An 18,634-nucleotide genomic window follows, 5' to 3' on the forward strand; every position below is an offset into this window, starting at 1 on the left:
TGGCCACGAAGGTTCGTACCCGTAGTGCGTCTGAATGGTCTAAGACTCTCATTATGATTATCCACTAAAAGTTTTACCGTGGTGTCATTCTGGTCTAAAAGCACAATGTTTTGAATAGGAAGGAATTCTGCGCATGTGCGTGAACTCGACTTCTAAAATTTCTCTTGAATATAGAAATAATTTGACATAAAATTTTATTTTAGTAGTATAAGATTTGGAAAAGTTCGTAGTAAGTGTGGGAATAAAGGATAAAAATATCTAAAAAAAATGTAAAAAAAAGAAAAGAAAAATATATTTAAAAAGTTCGCAGTTTCGAGACTCGAACTGAAGACCAGCAAAACTAGATGGCTCGTGCTGTCGATCTGGCCACGAAGCTTCGTACCCGCAGCGCGTCTGAATGGTCTAAGACTCTCATTATGATTATCCACTAAAAGTTTTAACGTGGTGTCATTCTGGTCTAAAAGCACAATATTTTGAATAGGAATGAATTCTGCGCATGTGCGTTAACTCGACTCCTAAAATTTCTCTTGAATATAGAAATATTTTGACATAAAATTTTATTTTAGTAGTATAAGATTTGGAAAAGTTCGTAGTAAGTGTGGGAATAAAGGATAAAAATATCTAAAAAAAATGTGAAAAATAGATAAGAAAAATATATTTAAAAAGTTCTCAGTTTCGAGACTCGAACTGAAGACCAGCAAAACTAGATGGCTCGTGCTGCCGATCTGGCCACGAAGGTTCGTACCCGTAGCGCGTCTGAATGGTCTAAGACTCTCATTATGATTATCCACTAAAAGTTTTACCGTGGTGTCATTCTGGTCTAAAAGCACAATGTTTTGAATAGGAAGGAATTCTGCGCATGTGCGAGAACTTGACTTCTAAAATTTCTCTTGAATATAGAAATATTTTGACATAAAATTTTATTTTAGTAGTATAAGATTTGGAAAAGTTCGTAGTAAGTGTGGGAATAAAGGATAAAAATATCTAAAAAAAATGTAAAAAATAGATAAGAAAAATATATTTAAAAAGTTCTCAGTATCGAGACTCGAACTGAAGACCAGCAAAACTAGATGGCTCGTGCTGCCGATCTGGCCACGAAGCTTCGTACCCGCAGCGCGTCTGAATGGTCTAAGACTCTCATTATGATTATCCACTAAAAGTTTTAACGTGGTGTCATTCTGGTCTAAAAGCACAATGTTTTGAATAGATAGGAATTCTGCGCATGTGCGTGAACTCGACTTCTAAAATTTCTCTTGAATATAGAAATATTTTGACATAAAATTTTATTTTAGTAGTATAAGATTTGGTAAAGTTCGTAGTAAGTGTGGGAATAAAGGATAAAAATATCTAAAAAAATGTAAAAAAAAGAAAAGAAAAATATATTTAAAAAGTTCTCAGATTCGAGACTCGAACTGAAGACCAGCAAAACTAGATGGCTCGTGCTGCCGATCTGGCCACGAAGCGTCGTACCCGCAGCGCGTCTGAATGGTGTGAGACTCTCATTATGATTATCCACTAAAAGTTTTAACGTGATGTCATTCTGGTCTAAAAGCACAATGTTTTGAATAGGAATGAATTCTGCGCATGTGCGTGAACTCGACTCCTAAAATTTCTCTTGAATATAGAAATATTTTGACATAAAATTTTATTTTAGTAATATAAGATTTGGAAAAATTCGTCGTAAGTGTGGGAATAAAGAATAAAAATATCTAAAAAAAATGAAAAAAAAGAAAAGAAAAATATATTTAAAAAGTTCTCAGTTTCGAGACTCGAACTGAAGACCAGCAAAACTAGATGGCTCGTGCTGCCGATCTGGCCACAAAGCTTCGTACTCGCAGCGCGTCTGAATGGTCTAAGACTCTCATTATGATTATCCACTAAAAGTTTTAACGTGGTGTCATTCTGGTCTAAAAGCACAATGTTTTGAATAGGAAGGAATTCTGCGCATGTGCGAGAACTTGACTCCTAAAATTTCTCTTGAATATAGAAATATTTTGACACTAAATTTTATTTTAATAGTATAAGATTTGGAAAAGTTCGTAGTAATTGTGGGAATAAAGGATAAAAATATCTAAAAAAATGTAAAAAAAAGAAAAGAAAAATATATTTAAAAAGTTCTCAGTTTCGAGACTCGAACTGAAGACCAGCAAAACTAGATGGCTCGTGTTGCCGATCTGGCCACGAAGCTTCGTACCCACAGCGCGTCTGAATGGTGTAAGACTCTCATTATGATTATCCACTAAAAGTTTTAACGTGATGTCATTCTGGTCTAAAAGCACAATGTTTTGAATAGGAATGAATTCTGCACATGTGCGTGAACTCGACTCCTAAAATTTCTCTTGAATATAGAAATATTTTGACATAAAATTTTATTTTAGTAATATAAGATTTGGAAAAATTCGTCGTAAGTGTGGGAATAAAGGATAAAAATATCTAAAAAAAATGAAAAAAAAAGAAAATAAAAACATATTTAAAAAGTTCTCAGTTTCGAGACTCGAACTGAAGACCAGCAAAACTAGATGGCTCTTGCTGCCGATCTGGCCACGACGCTTCGTACTCGCAGCGCGTCTGAATGGTCTAAGACTCTCATTATGATTATCCACTAAAAGTTTTAACGTGGTGTCGTTCTGGTCTAAAAGCACAATGTTTTGAATAGGAATGAATTCTGCGCATGTGCGTGAACTCAGCTCCTAAAATTTCTCTTGAATATAGAAATATTTTGACATAAAATTTTATTTTAGTAGTATAAGATTTGGAAAAGTTCGTAGTAAGTGTGGGAATAAAGGATAAAAATATCTAAAAAAAATGTAAAAAAAAGAAAAGAAAAATATATTTAAAAAGTTCTCAGTTTCGAGACTCGAACTGAAGACCTGCAAAACCAGATGGCTCGTGCTGCCGATCTGGCCACGAAGCGTCGTACCCGCAGCGCGTCTGAATGGTCTAAGACACTCATTATGATTATCCACTAAAAGTTTTAACGTGGTGTCATTCTGGTCTAAAAGCACAATGTTTTGAATAGAATTGAATTCTGCGCATGTGCGTGAACTCGACTTCTAAAATTTCTCTTGAATATAGAAATATTTTTACATAAAATTTTATTTTAGTAGTATAAGATTTGGAAAAGTTCGTAGTAAGTGTGGGAATAAAGGATAAAAATATCTAAAAAAAATGTAAAAAAAAGAAAAGAAAAATATATTTAAAAAGTTCTCAGTTTCGAGACTCGAACTGAAGACCAGCAAAACTTGGTGGCTCGTGCTGCCGATTTGGCCACGAAGCTTCGTACCCGCAGAGCGTTTGAATGGTCTAAGACATTCATTATGATTATTCACTAAAAGTTTTTACACGGTGTCAATCTGGTCTAAAAGCACAATGTTTTGAATAGGAATGAATTCTGCGCATGTGCGAGAACTTGACTCCTAAAATTTCTCTTGAATATAGAAATATTTTGACACTAAATTTTATTTTAATAGTATAAGATTTGGAAAAGTTCGTAGTAAGTGTGGGAATAATGGATAAAAATATCTAAAATAAATTTTAAAAAAAGAAAAGAAAAATATATTAAAAAAGTTCTCAGTTTCGAGTTTACCCCCCTAGGGGGGCGCGCCCCACAAGTTGTGAATCGCTGGTTTAGGAGATGGAACAATGCGTAAGAACCTTAGTTCTACGATTTCAAATTCGAATCCCGATAGAGTCAATAATATTTTTTTTATTTTTTTAAATTCTTTTTTAAAATTTAACAAATTTCTATAAATCTGCAATATACTTTTCCATTTTCGAAAAGAATTAAAGTAAAATTTATATTTTTGGATAAACTTTTTCTATATCATGCATATTCATAAAATAAATATATTTTACTAATAATAAAGAAGATAGAAATTAAATAATGATTTGAAAGAATTCAAATTTCAAAAACTATTGCAAGAGCAATATTCCAAATATTTTATTCTCTTTTTTTATTTCCCCAAATTTAATATTGCAAACACCAAATAATAAAACTCAAATGATAAGATAAATGGATCAGAAAAAAAGACACACAAAATTAAGAATATCTATTAAAAATAAATTATTTTTCAGTAAAATAAGCAAAAGAAAGCTAAAGGTATAGTGATAAATAATTGTAAAAACAATAATGAAAGAGTTTTATAATTAAGATTATAATAAAAAAAATTATTACAAAAACTTAATAATTTCGAATGCATTCCAAAAACGATTGGAAAATAAATATTACTGCTAAATTTGTAGACTTAGTAAGTTGTTTTCAACCGAATTTATTTCTTCAAATAAAATGTTTGCTAGGTCTTTTTATAAACAGCTGTAATCCAACCCCTAACTAAATCTCAATTAAACTACCATTCATAAAAACAACTAAAATCTGTAAGATTCATGGCTTCCGATGTAGAGTAATCAGTAATTCCTGGGATTATTTTTCTCTTCGATCACTAAATATTTCGTGGTTCTTCTCTCGCTAAAACCGATGGAGCTTTCAGGAAATACGGCAGCGTAAATGCTACGATAATAAAAGTTTTAACTCAAACAACAATCTCGCCAATCTTTCATCTAGAATTAATCAGGAAGCTAGAATTAATCAGGAAGTTGGAAGTTATGCAAATGACTGGAGCTGCTTCGGAGAAATCCTCGTTCTGTAATTAAATTTAAATCGCAGCTTTAGCCACATTTCAGAAACTACTGAATAAATAGCTGTTCTGCTTTCAATTAATCGGTAAAATGTGTTTACTATCTAATGGGTTTATTCAAATAAGACCCTTATTTCGAGAAAGCAGGAAGATAAATCGCGATTTTGAATATGAATTCGTCTTTAGCCACAGTTTGGATTTTGACATTTTACGGCCCCAGGCAGTGCATGTCTCGAGATCTCCTCTTTTAACAAATTAATTTCGTTTCACATTTCAAGCTATTTTCAACTTAATCAGCATGCTAATGATTTATTTTAGGCTACTTTTTACTTTCTATGCACAAAGTAAACCAAGAGAAAGTATTCCAATCTACAAAACATTCTGTTAGTCCGAAAGCACGTAATTGGAAGTAAACATGTCTGTGAAAATAATAACTTAAAATTACTCTGAATGAAATGGATGAAGTTTAGTATGTGATTTTTACATCAAATGTATAGATTTATGTCGAACTTTGAAAGAAATCCATTGATAGGAAATTTATCTATATAACCGACTGCAAATGAATATAATAACTGTAAAATGTTGTTTTTACTTATGGCACTTCACAAACCCGCTGACAAATCTGTCAGTTGTTTAAGTCGATTCAGTGTCTCTTGTTCTTTCAGTAGAGCCAACCAGGGCCAAGAGAACGACTTAGCTACTTCATGCGTCACATCTGCATGCACAACCCCTTTTTACAAGGGGGAGGGGGGAACACATACACACATCACAGATAGCAGAGAAAAAGAACAACCATGCCCGAACCCAGGACGCCCAGATCACGGGGAAGACGCGCTACCCTTATGCCAGGACGCCGGCTGTAAAATGTAAAATGCTGTATTCGGTATACAGTTTTACAATGTAAAATATAAATCCAGTTCAAAATTTGAGCTAAATTCTTCAAAGATTTGATCATCTCTCGATCTGTAAATCACATGAATGTAAATGCGATATTCAAGAAAGCAAAAAGTTAGACAGATGGTATTTGGTATGTGATTATCAGACTAAAATAGTAGTTCTTCTTGCATATTCAATATTACTGCATTACGAAGCACAAAATGCTCATATGTGGAATTCTATAACTAAATATCTCAGCGCTCATGGCAGATCACTTTCCTGTCCAAGGTTCGCAGTTTTTTTGCAAAGGGTAACAATTCTTTTTGGAAGATGAGAGTAAGTTTCAGAGACACCACTTCTGCTAGCTTTCATTCTTTAGAGATTTTGGACCATTTTTGAAAGCATTTGCATATTTTTAGTAGCACAATTTCGGACTCAAATAACATGATACAATTACATTATTTAGAACAGTTTCTCAACTGAAAGTATATATTTATCTCTAATATTCTAAAAAAATATTAATAAAGAAGAAAGAGCACGTCATGAAAGAATAATTTCATATATTGTGGCCCCTTCTTTTAGTAAACAGATCCGTTTAGTTCCCATTTTAAGATATTTTTAACTCATTAATTATTTTTATCTAATTAATCATTTTTAATTCATTCATTTTGTGAAAATATATTTCCTTTTTTTTTTTGTCCGTTATGGCTACAGATAAATAAAAAATAAATATACACTATTCACGTTTGTACTCGATATTATTGAAACAAACGTTCTGTGTTTATGAATTAACTACGAACTCCGTGAACGCATTGAAACAGACAGAAACTTAACTAAGCCCACTTCATTAAGTGTTAGTACTATTTTAATACTTTATTATTCAAAGAATTTCTAATTTTACAAAATAATTTATTTCGCAACCTTCTGGCTCTTGATAGCTCCCAAGTCTGTCTTTTCGAAAGTCCTCCATTTTTCACCCAACTATAAAGGAAAGGCCAAAATTTGAACCCAAATAAAGATAACAAATAACGATAAAAATATACAAAGAAGAAAAAAACAAAAACAAAAAACTATTTGTTAGTTTTGAATTGAAGACCAGCAAAATGCTACGAAAAACACCTGTTCGTTCTAATCACCAAACCACTCGCTCTTCGAGGGCGGAGGGAACTAAGATTCTAGATACGATTAATGAATTCAAGTTTCAAATATGATGGAAATTTGGTCTAAAAGCAAAATGCCAAGAATACGAATGATCTCTGCGTATGTGCAAGATCCCGCCACTTAAAATTTCAGGTAAATTTATACATATTTTGAAGAAAAATTTTAATTAAATATGAAAATTGAAGAAATTCTCAGTACTGTAGAATTAATATGGTGAATAATTATAAAAAAATTATATAAAAAAAGAACAAACATTTACAAAATTATTCGTGGCTTCGAGACTCGAACTGAAGACAAGCAAATATCCACCAAACCACTCACACGCCGAGCGGGAGACGGGAATAAGATTCTTAATGCGATTAACTATTTCAAGTTTCAATTACTACGGAAATCTGGTCTAAAAGCACAATGCTAAAAATACGAGTGATGTCTGCGCATATGCAAGAACCCCATACTTAAAATTTCAATTAAATTTATAGATATTTTGACGAAAAATTTTAATTAATGAAGTATGAAGATTGGATGAATTCGCAGTACTGTAGAATTATTTTTGAGAATAATGATAAAGAAAATAATGTATAAAAAGAACAAAAATTTAAAAAACTATTCTTCGGCTTCGAGATTTGAACTATAGACCAGCAAAACACAACTAAAAGCCCCTGGTCGCTCTATCCACCAAGCCTCTCAAGACGGCGGACGGGAATAAGATTCTTACTACGATTAACCAATTCACGTTTCAATGGAAATCTTGTGTAAAATTGCAATGCTAAGATAACGAGTGATATCTGCACATGCGCAAATCCCAACATTTAAAATTTCAATTAAATTTATAATTACTTTGGCGAAAAATTTTATTTAATAAGGTATGAAAATTGGACGAATTCGCAGTTTTGTAGAATTATTTTGGAGAATAATGAGAAAAAAAATATACATAAAAAGAACAAAAATTTTTAATATAAAACTTTATCAACAGCTGTATTAAAAATATCAAGGACAGAAAAAAAATCAGTCCTAATTATTTCTGCTTCAAATTGTTAATAGGCTTATCCTCCTAGAAGTCCATGAATTGTTTTGCCTTCCTACCTAAGCCCAGCTATTCAGTTGTTCTTATTCCTCCAAAATTGAATGGTAAAACTAAAATCTTAACAATTTTTGTTAGATCAACTAACATATATTTTTTGAAAATTATCATTTTTGAATAATTATTAAAGCTTTTCCATGTCAATTATATTATTCATTGCACTAATCATAAAGAACTCTTATTCTGAGACACTTTACTGGCCACATTTATTTCAAAAGGATTTGTGTAACAAAGCTAAAGTAATGAAATTAAATTTCTTAGTTCTTTTTTATGAATACTTTTTTCTACTTTTATATTGTTGCCATTACCCCCCCCCCTTCCATACACACAAATGATCATCTTCATTTATCTTCCCTAATACATCACAGAAACTAGACAAGTTTCAATGTCATATTTCAATTTTCTTATCGTGTGTTAGCGTCTGGTGCAAAAATAAAATTAACTACAGGTGTTTTTCAAGTCATTGAGCCAATGTATAAAAATACAATTGCGAATGAGAATTTAAAAGTGCAAAGATTGTTTTAAACTTTATGTAGATAGCTATTAATCTCTATTTAGATTTTGTCTTTTTTCCTCTGCCATCTCTTCTCATCTTAATGACATATCCTTACAATTTGATTTTAGTTTTATTGGAAAAATATCAGAAAAATATATAAATTCAATTTAAAAACATGTTTCTAAACACTTGAAACTGGTTCAAGATATATTTTTACTAAACTATTTTATCAAAGTATGTTGGTACTATAAATATTTAACAGTAAAAAATAAAAGCTATGATCAAGATATTAGCTGGAATTTGTTTTTGAAGCACCTTTTTTGACAACTGCTATAAAAGAAAATGAACTTTAAAAACAATTAAAATCTGTAGATTTCTTAATGAAACAAATTAACGAAAGTAGTTTTGTAATGAATAAACATAGAAAATTGATTCCACTTCACCTAAATAAAAATAATGAATTTAAGAAAATTAATTTTTAAAAATTACTAAAATATTACATTAATATTAAGTGATTGAACGAAGTTAGCTTTAGAAAATGAAATGTAATATGCAGTGCTAAATTTCAATACATAATTTCTCATATATTTATTAGATATCATTTTCTTTCAGAAGCTCAAAGCTCTTATACAATTGTATGGAAATTATCAATGAAATATCTTTTCTCAAATATTATGCTTAAAAAAATGCATAAAACTTACCCTTTTGTCAACAAAAATATAAAAATAATGCAGATGTTTCTTTGGAAAGAGGTTTTTAAAAAATTCTGAAAAGGCAACTTTTTACTAATAAGTATGTCTGAGTACCAGTCAATTTCATTTCTCAAACCAGTCAGTATTTACAAATATTACTTTAATATATATAATAAATTTGCACAATTTTCAGCCTTGCATTCTCCATCAAGATAAGTTTGAATTTCTCTAAAACTCTATAATGATACCAGACATTACGCGAGTAGAGTGCCAAATGTTGGAAATTAGTGCAGAGGGTAATTTGAAATTTTCAATTTAAATTCATCGGCAATTCAAATACCCCCCCCCCCAACTCAAAAAAAAATTCCTTGAAATTGATTAATACAAAGTCAAAATATCATCTGCAATTCGAATTTATTTTGAGTAATTCAAAGTCAGCACGAGCATAGAAACTAGCTTGGATTTTTTAATTGTTTTCAGTAGTTAAAATTGTCCAACTTGTGTTCATCTCATCAGCTTTGTTTCCATAATATTTAATTAAAAGAAACTATAAAAAATTTTCACCTTATAAAAAGGTCTAAAATATTTGTATAATAAAACTTTCAAATAATAAGCAGTGCAACCGATTTATTAAGAACTGTAAAATTGTTTATTATAATTACTCACTTTTAAAACTTTCTTAATTATTAATCATTTAATACTGTAGTTATTTTAATTATTACAAATATTTACTATTTATTTTTAATGTACAATTTATTAGAGCTTTATTATTAAAAATAAATATTTGTACTTTTAGCTTTAAACTGTTTATAAATTTGAATTTTCGGGTAATGGGAATTGTTTTTCCAACTGCAAAATCAATATTTACCATATAGAAATATTTTGCATGGGAATCAAGATTAAGAAATATAAATGAAGGAGATTCAAGGGGGAAAAAAAAGAAAAATATTTTAAAGTAAAATTTTATTTCACAGATACACAATTAAACTTGTAAGACAAACACCAATCACGATAATGCAGCACAACATTTTGTAGGATATATGCTGAGACATCAAGTAGAAATAAATAAATTTTCCAATGAACAAACATATTCACATACATAAAATGAAAGAAAAGGTGGGTTTTTATGAAATATTAAAAAAATATATAATACAATTTTGAGGAAAAAAAAATAATCTATGAATATTTATTAGGAGAAAATTATTCAAGATGTGACAGGAGAAAATCAAAATCTCCAGAATTTTTGCAAAGAAATAAACATTTTTAAAAATTATTCTAAAAAATTAATTCTTCAAAAAGTAGTAATAAAAATGATCGAAAATTGCATTATTTCTTCAAATCATTGTATAACATTTTAGGAATTGCAAACACTTTACACAGACAAAATACTTTAAAATATCAAATAATTAATTCATTTATCACAACAAATTTTAAGATCAAGCTAATTAAACTTTTAAAACATGATAAAAAAATATTTGAATATAGTGATATGTTCTTCACATAAGTAAATAAGAAGTCATAAAGAAGTATTCTACAATTACAAAATATCATTAAACAGCAAAAATACTTCAGTACAAAGTATCTCTTATATACAAGATCAAAAAAACTATATTTCCAAACTCTAGTCAAACATTTATCAAAAAATAAGCTTCATGGGAAATATATTCTGGAATCTTTGATACATTCAGAAACAGTTTTTAAATACTCTTGGTAGTCACTTTGAAACAGCTTTCATCAGTAGAATTCTATATTAGGAGGGTAAAGATATCACATTGCAATGGAAAGATCGTGGAACAACATAGTCCAACCAAGAATCCTGTAAGCGGAAAGATAAACTTGAGTATACCAAATTATCAGGAACATGATAAATTGAAAAATAGTCTTAAGACTGAATTTCATCATTTTTTCAATCTTATTTCTTTTAAAATTAGAATCTATCAACCCGCATTTTTTTAAAAAATTTTGAAATCCATCAATTTGTAAATTTGCCCTTGAAATACACACATGTTAATATAATATTTCTACAATTGTAATTTTTGAACTCAAGATAAAAAAAAAATTAATATAATAGAGACCAGTTCTATGACAAATATAAATGCGCAATTCATCTATTTTATAAATTTAGAGATATTGTATCTTCATTTTTTTTAACAGTCTCATAAACTGAACAAATATTAAAATCATTCTATAATTTTTAACAATGAAAGAAGTTCATGTAATCAGATACTTGATGATACAAATAAAAGTTTGAATTTCAGGGCAACAATGTTGGAAATGTCTTTTATAGGAAAAAAATTTAAAAACTGCCAAAATTCAGCAAAAAGTCACATGGTATTATTAATTTTTTTTTAATTTGAAACAATATACAATTTATTTCTGCACAATATTTTTCATAGGGAAACAACAAAAATTTAGTTTAATTTTTAATTGATTAAAATTTTAAAGATAGCATTCCAAGGAGTACATTCCTGCCCTCCAAAGTTTATATGCATCAAATTTAGGAACTACTGATCAAATGCTCTAGCCTATAGAACACACACACACTTTCATTATTAGTAAAGATAAAAAGTAAAGTTCATATTAGCAGTGTTCAAAATGTAAAAAGTCATTCTTGATAATAATAAATATGATAGTCATACTTGAACTGTTTCTTTATAAGTCATTTTTCTCTGAAAACAAGTTGGTACAATAACTATGTTAATACACCAAAATGAATCATCTTTTTTTAAATGAACATTGAGAGTCTATTGAAGAAAATATTAATTATTTGCTCTATTTCCCGATAATAGAGATATACATAACAATTAAAGATAAAAGTATCGCTATTGGAACAATTGAAGAAATGAATAGCGACTTTACAAAGGGGAAAATTCTGTCTTTTAGAATTTCAGTTTTAAAAGAAAATTTAGTGTCCCATACTTTATAATCTAATGACCCAGATACAGGATATTGGCATGATCATGTGCAATGCATTAAAATGTTTGTGGAATTAGAGTTGTGGGATTTTTTTTATTATTATTTTATCTCAAAGAATCTAGCAAAATTAATAAAATAATAAAAAGGAATAATAGAAACTCACTAAAATCCTCGGGCAGTTGATCCTGGCATACCATTCTAAACTGTAGAAGACTGTCAGAAGTCCCCAACCTTGAAACATAGAGCCCCACAGGAAAACATTCCAGAAACTTGAAGTTTGCCTTCGAGTTACAAAAACAAGTAGAACTGAAAGCAGAAAAGTTACTAAGATATTGAACATTATGCATTAAGTTTATTTTTTTTACTATTAAAGAATTAAATGCATTAAATTTCTTGACTATTCAGAAACTACATAAAAATTTGTAATTTTTTAAAAATAATTTTTTAAATTGAAAACAGTAAGTGCAATAAAATTACAAATTGAAGATTAATAAAGATTAAGACTTCATTATCAGATAATAAGTTTTAAAAATCATTAAATGGTTACAAAGGTGTAAACCATGAATTTCCATGATTTGTGAAGTCATAATAAAACACTAAATAAAAACTAAGCAACAGTATTTTAAATTTCTTTGATAATTTTAATCTAAAAATTCATGCATTATTTTTCACAGCATGACAACTTTAACTTCATTTGTTCAGATCCTTGTAATTTTTTTATATGAAGTACTGGATTTTTCAATTTCAATACATCTGTGTAATATCACTTAGAATCTTAAATGCTGGGAATTGCTCATGATGTATATTAAGTCTAAATGTAAACTTTCAAATTTCATGATCAAATTGCAAAATATATTACAAATTAAAATTATTTGATACATTAAAAATATACATTTAATTGTTTTAATATTCAATATTTTTTTAATTTATTTTTATTGTTGATCTTATTTTTCTATCAAGTCATCTAGAATTGGAACATGCATAAATTTAAAAATTGTTTCCTCTCAAGAAAATTGACTGTTTAAGCAATGATTCACCTCCAAGTGTTGAAAAGAGCATGAAAAGAAGTGGGAACACAAATTTGAAGCAGATGGCTAAAATATATTCATGAATAATTGCAGATATCAAAAACACTGTCAACATAGCACCAGTTCGGCTTCTTCCAAGAACCTAAACAAAAGATTAACAGTAAAAAAAATTAAAAGAAAATAAATCTAAAAACTAAAATACATCGTCTTTTATTTAAAAAGTAAATTTAGTCCAAATATTATTTGATCCAAAAATCAAAAGGAATTTTTGCTATCTTCACTACTGTAATAAGAACAATCATATTCCCCCCCCCCATCTTTAAGTATTTGCTCTTCAAAACACATACACCTTTTTACATGAAATTTTTTTAAGTCTGGACTTGCCATTCTGTAGGATGTATTGTTTTCACATATTTGTTTGATAACGATTATTATAAAAACCATATATAAAGCAAAAAAAAATTAAGTTATAGGAATTACAACAATTGTATAAGATTTTTGATTCTCTAAGTGCTAAGAGTAAAGAAGATTAAAATTACCTCTGAAACTTATTGAAAACTTGCATGTTTTCACATAATATATATGAATATATTCTGCCATAAAATGAATTCTCTAAATAAATATTGAACGTTTCTCGATACTTTCTTGAATTTCATAAATGTTCACAAATTTAGTTTAAACAGAACATAAAAAAGATATTAAAATTATTCTTCATTAGATCTTCTATTCTGTAAATTCTACGCTTTTCGTATCTTTGAATGTAGGTTGAATATTTCTTATCTAAATTATTTGCGCCTAACATGAATTATTTTCAAATTTTATTCACAAATTTAAAATATTAATTCTCTTTTTTTATTCTAATCGTCGAGATAATACTTGTAATTTCCCATCTTGTAAAGAATTTACTTCTGTATCAGTGAAATGGAATTAGAACAAGAACAATTCTTAAAAGAATGTAAATAAAAAATTATAAATTTTGCATTATATAATTATTTACAGGAAACTTTTTGGCAGTTTCTCTCTAGATATATACACATACTCTATATATAATTATATATTATAGCTTGAAAAATGCCCTAAAATGTTCAAGCAATCAATTTTATGGTCAATAAACTAATGTCAGCTTTTAATATTATTTGCTCTGGAAATGACATATTCTAATGATAAAAAATATGCAAGAAAACCTATCTGTTACTTACAACATACATGTCCCGATAAATGTAGGAGTAAAGCCAATCATACACAACCATATTCCAAGATCGATAATATTTGGCATATGAAGTGCAGTTCCACCAATCCTTTTGAAAAAAAAAAAAAAATAGTATAAAGTATGTAGAATAATTCAAAAATTTTGATAATAACTTTTAACCAAAAATCTCAATGAAAAATTTTTTTATATTATGCAATGAAACTTGAATTGTTTTTATTTCAATGTGAAGGTCTTTTGCAGATTGAAACTATTTTCTACCATAGCGGGTTTATTTTCTACATCAAATGATTCGACATTTAAACTTCTATAGCTCTACAACAACAGTATTTTGTAAAGTAAAGTTATAAGTAAAATTAATACACAATAGTAATCTATCATAAAACAAAAGGCAGATCAAATAGAAGAAATTTAATATTTATCGGATATTTGCTGGTTATCATTTATTTACTGTGAATTTACAATTTTTTTTAATATTCTTTGAAATGCTCCAATATCAAAAATAAAGGTTTGAAGAGCACTGCCTTTTTTGTAATGGCATCATTTTCCAATTTCTCTGTCCATTTTGTATATATGTACTAAATAAAACCGAAATGCTTAAAAAAGGAGAGAGATACATTTTATACAATGTCGCATTCACATGCTAAAAGTAAAAATATGTCATCAACATTATGGAGTCAGTATATAATATCACAATTAAATATGCATTTCTGCATATTGCATATCAAGATGTGTAATGGATTTCAAATTAAAACTGGCACATTGCATTTGAAAGAAGTGATTCTTTTCAGCATAAATAACCTAATATTGAGTTTTAAGTTAAATGCATGTTAACAATTCAAAAATTCATATCAATGAATCATTTACAATTCTATATTCTTCTCTATATCTTCTGAATTTATTAACGCTAAAATAGAGGCTATGTAAAATTCCTCTAGATGTAATAAAATGTAATAACTATACAGAAATTTTGGTTTTTGTAAATTTTCTATTATTCATCATTTACATCTGTAATCATCATTCACATTCATCCATAAAATGATATTTGACTATTTAAAAGAGTTACAAATTTAATTCCAATTACTGCTCCTGAAATAAAATCTTTATTAAGTGGCCAGTAAAATATCAGTATGCAAATACGAGGATTACTTACATCATAGAACATTCTGTCACCAAATCTCAGCATCTCTGCAAAAGCATTCAGCCAACAGTGGAACATACCATAAAACACTAGGAACATAAGAATACCACCAGCAAAGATTGACATGGCCAATGTGCCCATGAAGTTAACCAGGGGAATCGGTTCGATGCCTGTCTTGTTGAAAGTATCTACAATAAAATAAGTGCAGGGGATATAAGCACCAATGATGCAGCAAAATACTTGAAGAAAGTTCCAAGCAACGTAGCTCCATCGAATATGTGATGTCCTGAAATCAAAACGAAAATTTAGTTTTTCAAAATAGAAATGACTTTATAACAAGCAAAGAATATGCGTTATCTTATTTATTATTTAGTAATAATAAAAATACTACTTATTTATTTACTAATAAAAATACTACTTATTATTTAGTAATAATAAAAATACGAGTTTTCTTAAATATTAAGTAATAAATTTTCTCATTAAAATTTTTTTTACGAAAGACAGAGTAAAGCGAAAAGTTATATAAAATTTGGCAACATTTAATATCGAAAATGTAGATCCATATCAAATTTTGAATCGCATGCGATAATCCAATTAAACAAAATTCCGATCAGAACGATAATAAACTATCAGTCGACTGGTACATTTTCACAACAAGCATGAATGAAATGCAATAGTTAAAATACGTAACAATTTAAGTAGATGAAATTTGGTTAACAATTTTAGCATTTGCAGTGTAGATTAATGAATTTTAGCTTATGCTTTGAAATACATCAGCTGGAGGGTGAGACATGTGCTTTCTGTATCGTGTAATCTGTACTTTCTCATCATGTAAACGCGATAATTCAAAAACGCAATGGCTCAAATTAATAAAATATTGTCCGTAATATTGTAAATACAATTTTATAATACGTCAAATTTTAGTTTCAATTGGTAAAAAAAGGGTACAAAACATATATTTGGCTTTTTGGTGCATGTGTATTAACTGCATCCCAGCAATTAATCACAACAAGAAATCCCCCAAAAGATCAAACACTAGTTGGTTCTTCCACAATTATTGATAAATTAATAAAATTTAGCATTTGATATGAGAACAGTTGTGTAGTTCTGTGTCAAAATGTGATTTCAATCGATCGGAAAAAAAGGGGTCCAAAATACATATTCGATTTTTCTGGTACTCGTGTATTAAAAGCATGCCAGCAATTAATTAATCGCGAATGATCACATGTTAGAGAGAAAATGCTAGCTTTACACCCAAGATCGATATTTCATAACAAGCTATTGTTCTCCAATGCAACACAAGGCATTCACGGCCTAGCCCAAGACTCACAATTTTATATGGAGAAGGGGGCAGGGTAACATCTTTATTACAGTATAAATGGGAAAGTTTTCGAGAGACCAATCCCACTATAGTTACATGGGGAGTCTGGAGGATGTTTCTATCACTAAAAATATAGTAAGCTGTGATAATCTTAAAAGGTTCCAAAGGATGGAATAAGTTTTTAAATTTCTAAAGCGCAGTTATGATCTGATTAAAACTTCTAGAGGCCCTACAGGCAATTCAAATCTAGGGTAACATAAGTTTCTTTCCGAATTTTCAAGATTTAATATATTTTTATCGATTTTAATTTAAACTTTATATAAACAGCTGCAAATCGAAGGTTCTAACGGGCTGCAATAGCAAAACACATAACTGCTGATGACTTTCTAAAAAATTGATTTCATTATATCATTTATTTAAAATGCACACCTGAAACTTAAATATTCTTATATAGTTATATTCTTACAAGGATATTGTAATATTAATTTAAACAAATTTGGTTTAAATTTGTATAAATTCAATTGCATGAACTTTGCTGTTAAATGAGAACACAAAATTAAATAATACTCAAAATAATTAAATACCGCTCAAAATATCACAGAAAAAAAAAAACATCTTAGAGATTTGGGGGTCCCCTGAATTTGTGAGGCCCCTAGACAGTTGCCTATTTAATTATCTGTTACTGAGTTCAATCGTATAAAATCCATTATCTTTCATAAAAGAAATTCTTTTCTACTGAAAAAAATTTCGAATAGCACCAAACAGTACATTTTCTTCATTATTTGCAGAAAAGGATAGATGAGTATGAAACTTATGAATTCTTAATTCTCTAGAGAAGGTAAAACCTTTTAAACTACATACTATAAGGAAAAAATGTCAAAAGAAATATACTGAATGTATTCAAATATCAATTTTAAATTCATAGTTGAATCAAAAACTTTTGGGACAAATGAAAAATAAAAATGCCATTAATGGCAACAGTGTATCTCAGTTGGTATCTCTTTAGTTGCAGAAATCAAAAAGCAATATTTTGCCCCGAATACTATTCAGAAATCACAGAACTTTGGTTGTTGTAAATTGATAGGTCAAAAGTAGTTGTTATGTGTCGCAATAGCCATCATTGACTGATTTATCAGCACAAAATATTGTATGATATATCCATGATGTTGCTGATTATGTTGAATGCCGCCCAGTATCAAAGATATTATAACAATGTTGTTGGCCATTTTGTGCCAGACTTCACTATGAGGAAGAAAACTGCTTTTAAAATATGCTTTATGCAAAATCATTTTTAATATCAGAAATTTATCTCTTTATAAGCCGTACTCTCCTAAAAAAAATACTCTGAATAATACTGGTTGATTTCTTTAACTAGAATATCACCGGGATGTATAATCCTATCCATTGAAATATGTGAATTTTGTCTCATATCTCTAAAAGCCTCCCGTTTTCATACAAAATAAAATTGTGCATTACTAAACTCTAGTACCAAAGGCCTTGTGCAAAGATCGAATATAAAAATTTTAACGAAAACGATATATTATCAGGATTGAGTCGATTAACTAAAACTGTGTGCAAGATATTTTTTTATTTTTTTTGAATGAAATGAATTTTTCTGTCAGTTACCTAGGATAATTATCCCTGTAAACCAAAGTAGGAACAAAAAGAAAATATATCAGTTTTTCTACTTCTGGACAAGGAGTAGAATCTGTATCTTCTTTATCGCCATCTGGAAAAAAAAAGCAATAGTTATTTTTTTTTAAAGAATATTTTATGCTTTAGAAAAAAATGCAAGAATGTTACACAGAAACATAAATGAAAATACTAATGATATCGGAAATAACACATTTTAATTTTTCAGTCATCTCTGCCTCAACAATAGTAGGATGGTTTCGAAAAATATTCTTTAGAAGATATGTTTGTAAAGAAAATCATTTCTTTGACATGAATGAAGGAAAAATGGCAATATTTCCACACAGATCACCCACACATGAGGCAATTTTCTCAAAACGAAACCTTCGGTCTACAGATACATTGAATTGAATTGATAATCAGATTGCAGTCTTTCTTTGCAAATTATT

At 28.9% G+C, this 18,634-nt stretch overlaps 1 protein-coding gene across 3 annotated transcripts in view; it reads right to left on the bottom strand.

Annotated features, from left to right (window-relative positions):
• Positions 1 to 9,888: 9,888 nt before the first annotated feature.
• Positions 9,889 to 18,634, bottom strand: part of LOC129981620 (sterol O-acyltransferase 1-like) — a 55,935-nt gene continuing 47,189 nt past the window's right edge. For all 3 annotated transcript variants that reach the window (XM_056092532.1, XM_056092534.1, XM_056092535.1), the window contains 6 exons: positions 18,180 to 18,282; positions 15,245 to 15,518; positions 14,084 to 14,182; positions 12,894 to 13,026; positions 12,020 to 12,162; positions 9,889 to 10,756 (listed from right to left, as the gene is read on the bottom strand). In XM_056092532.1, the coding sequence (XP_055948507.1) occupies positions 10,691 to 10,756; positions 12,020 to 12,162; positions 12,894 to 13,026; positions 14,084 to 14,182; positions 15,245 to 15,518; positions 18,180 to 18,282 (818 nt within the window). In that variant the 3' untranslated portion in view covers positions 9,889 to 10,690. The remainder of the gene's footprint in view (positions 10,757 to 12,019; positions 12,163 to 12,893; positions 13,027 to 14,083; positions 14,183 to 15,244; positions 15,519 to 18,179; positions 18,283 to 18,634) is intronic.

Source organism: Argiope bruennichi, chromosome 8 (assembly GCF_947563725.1).
Source record: "Argiope bruennichi chromosome 8, qqArgBrue1.1, whole genome shotgun sequence".
NCBI lineage: Eukaryota > Metazoa > Arthropoda > Arachnida > Araneae > Araneidae > Argiope > Argiope bruennichi.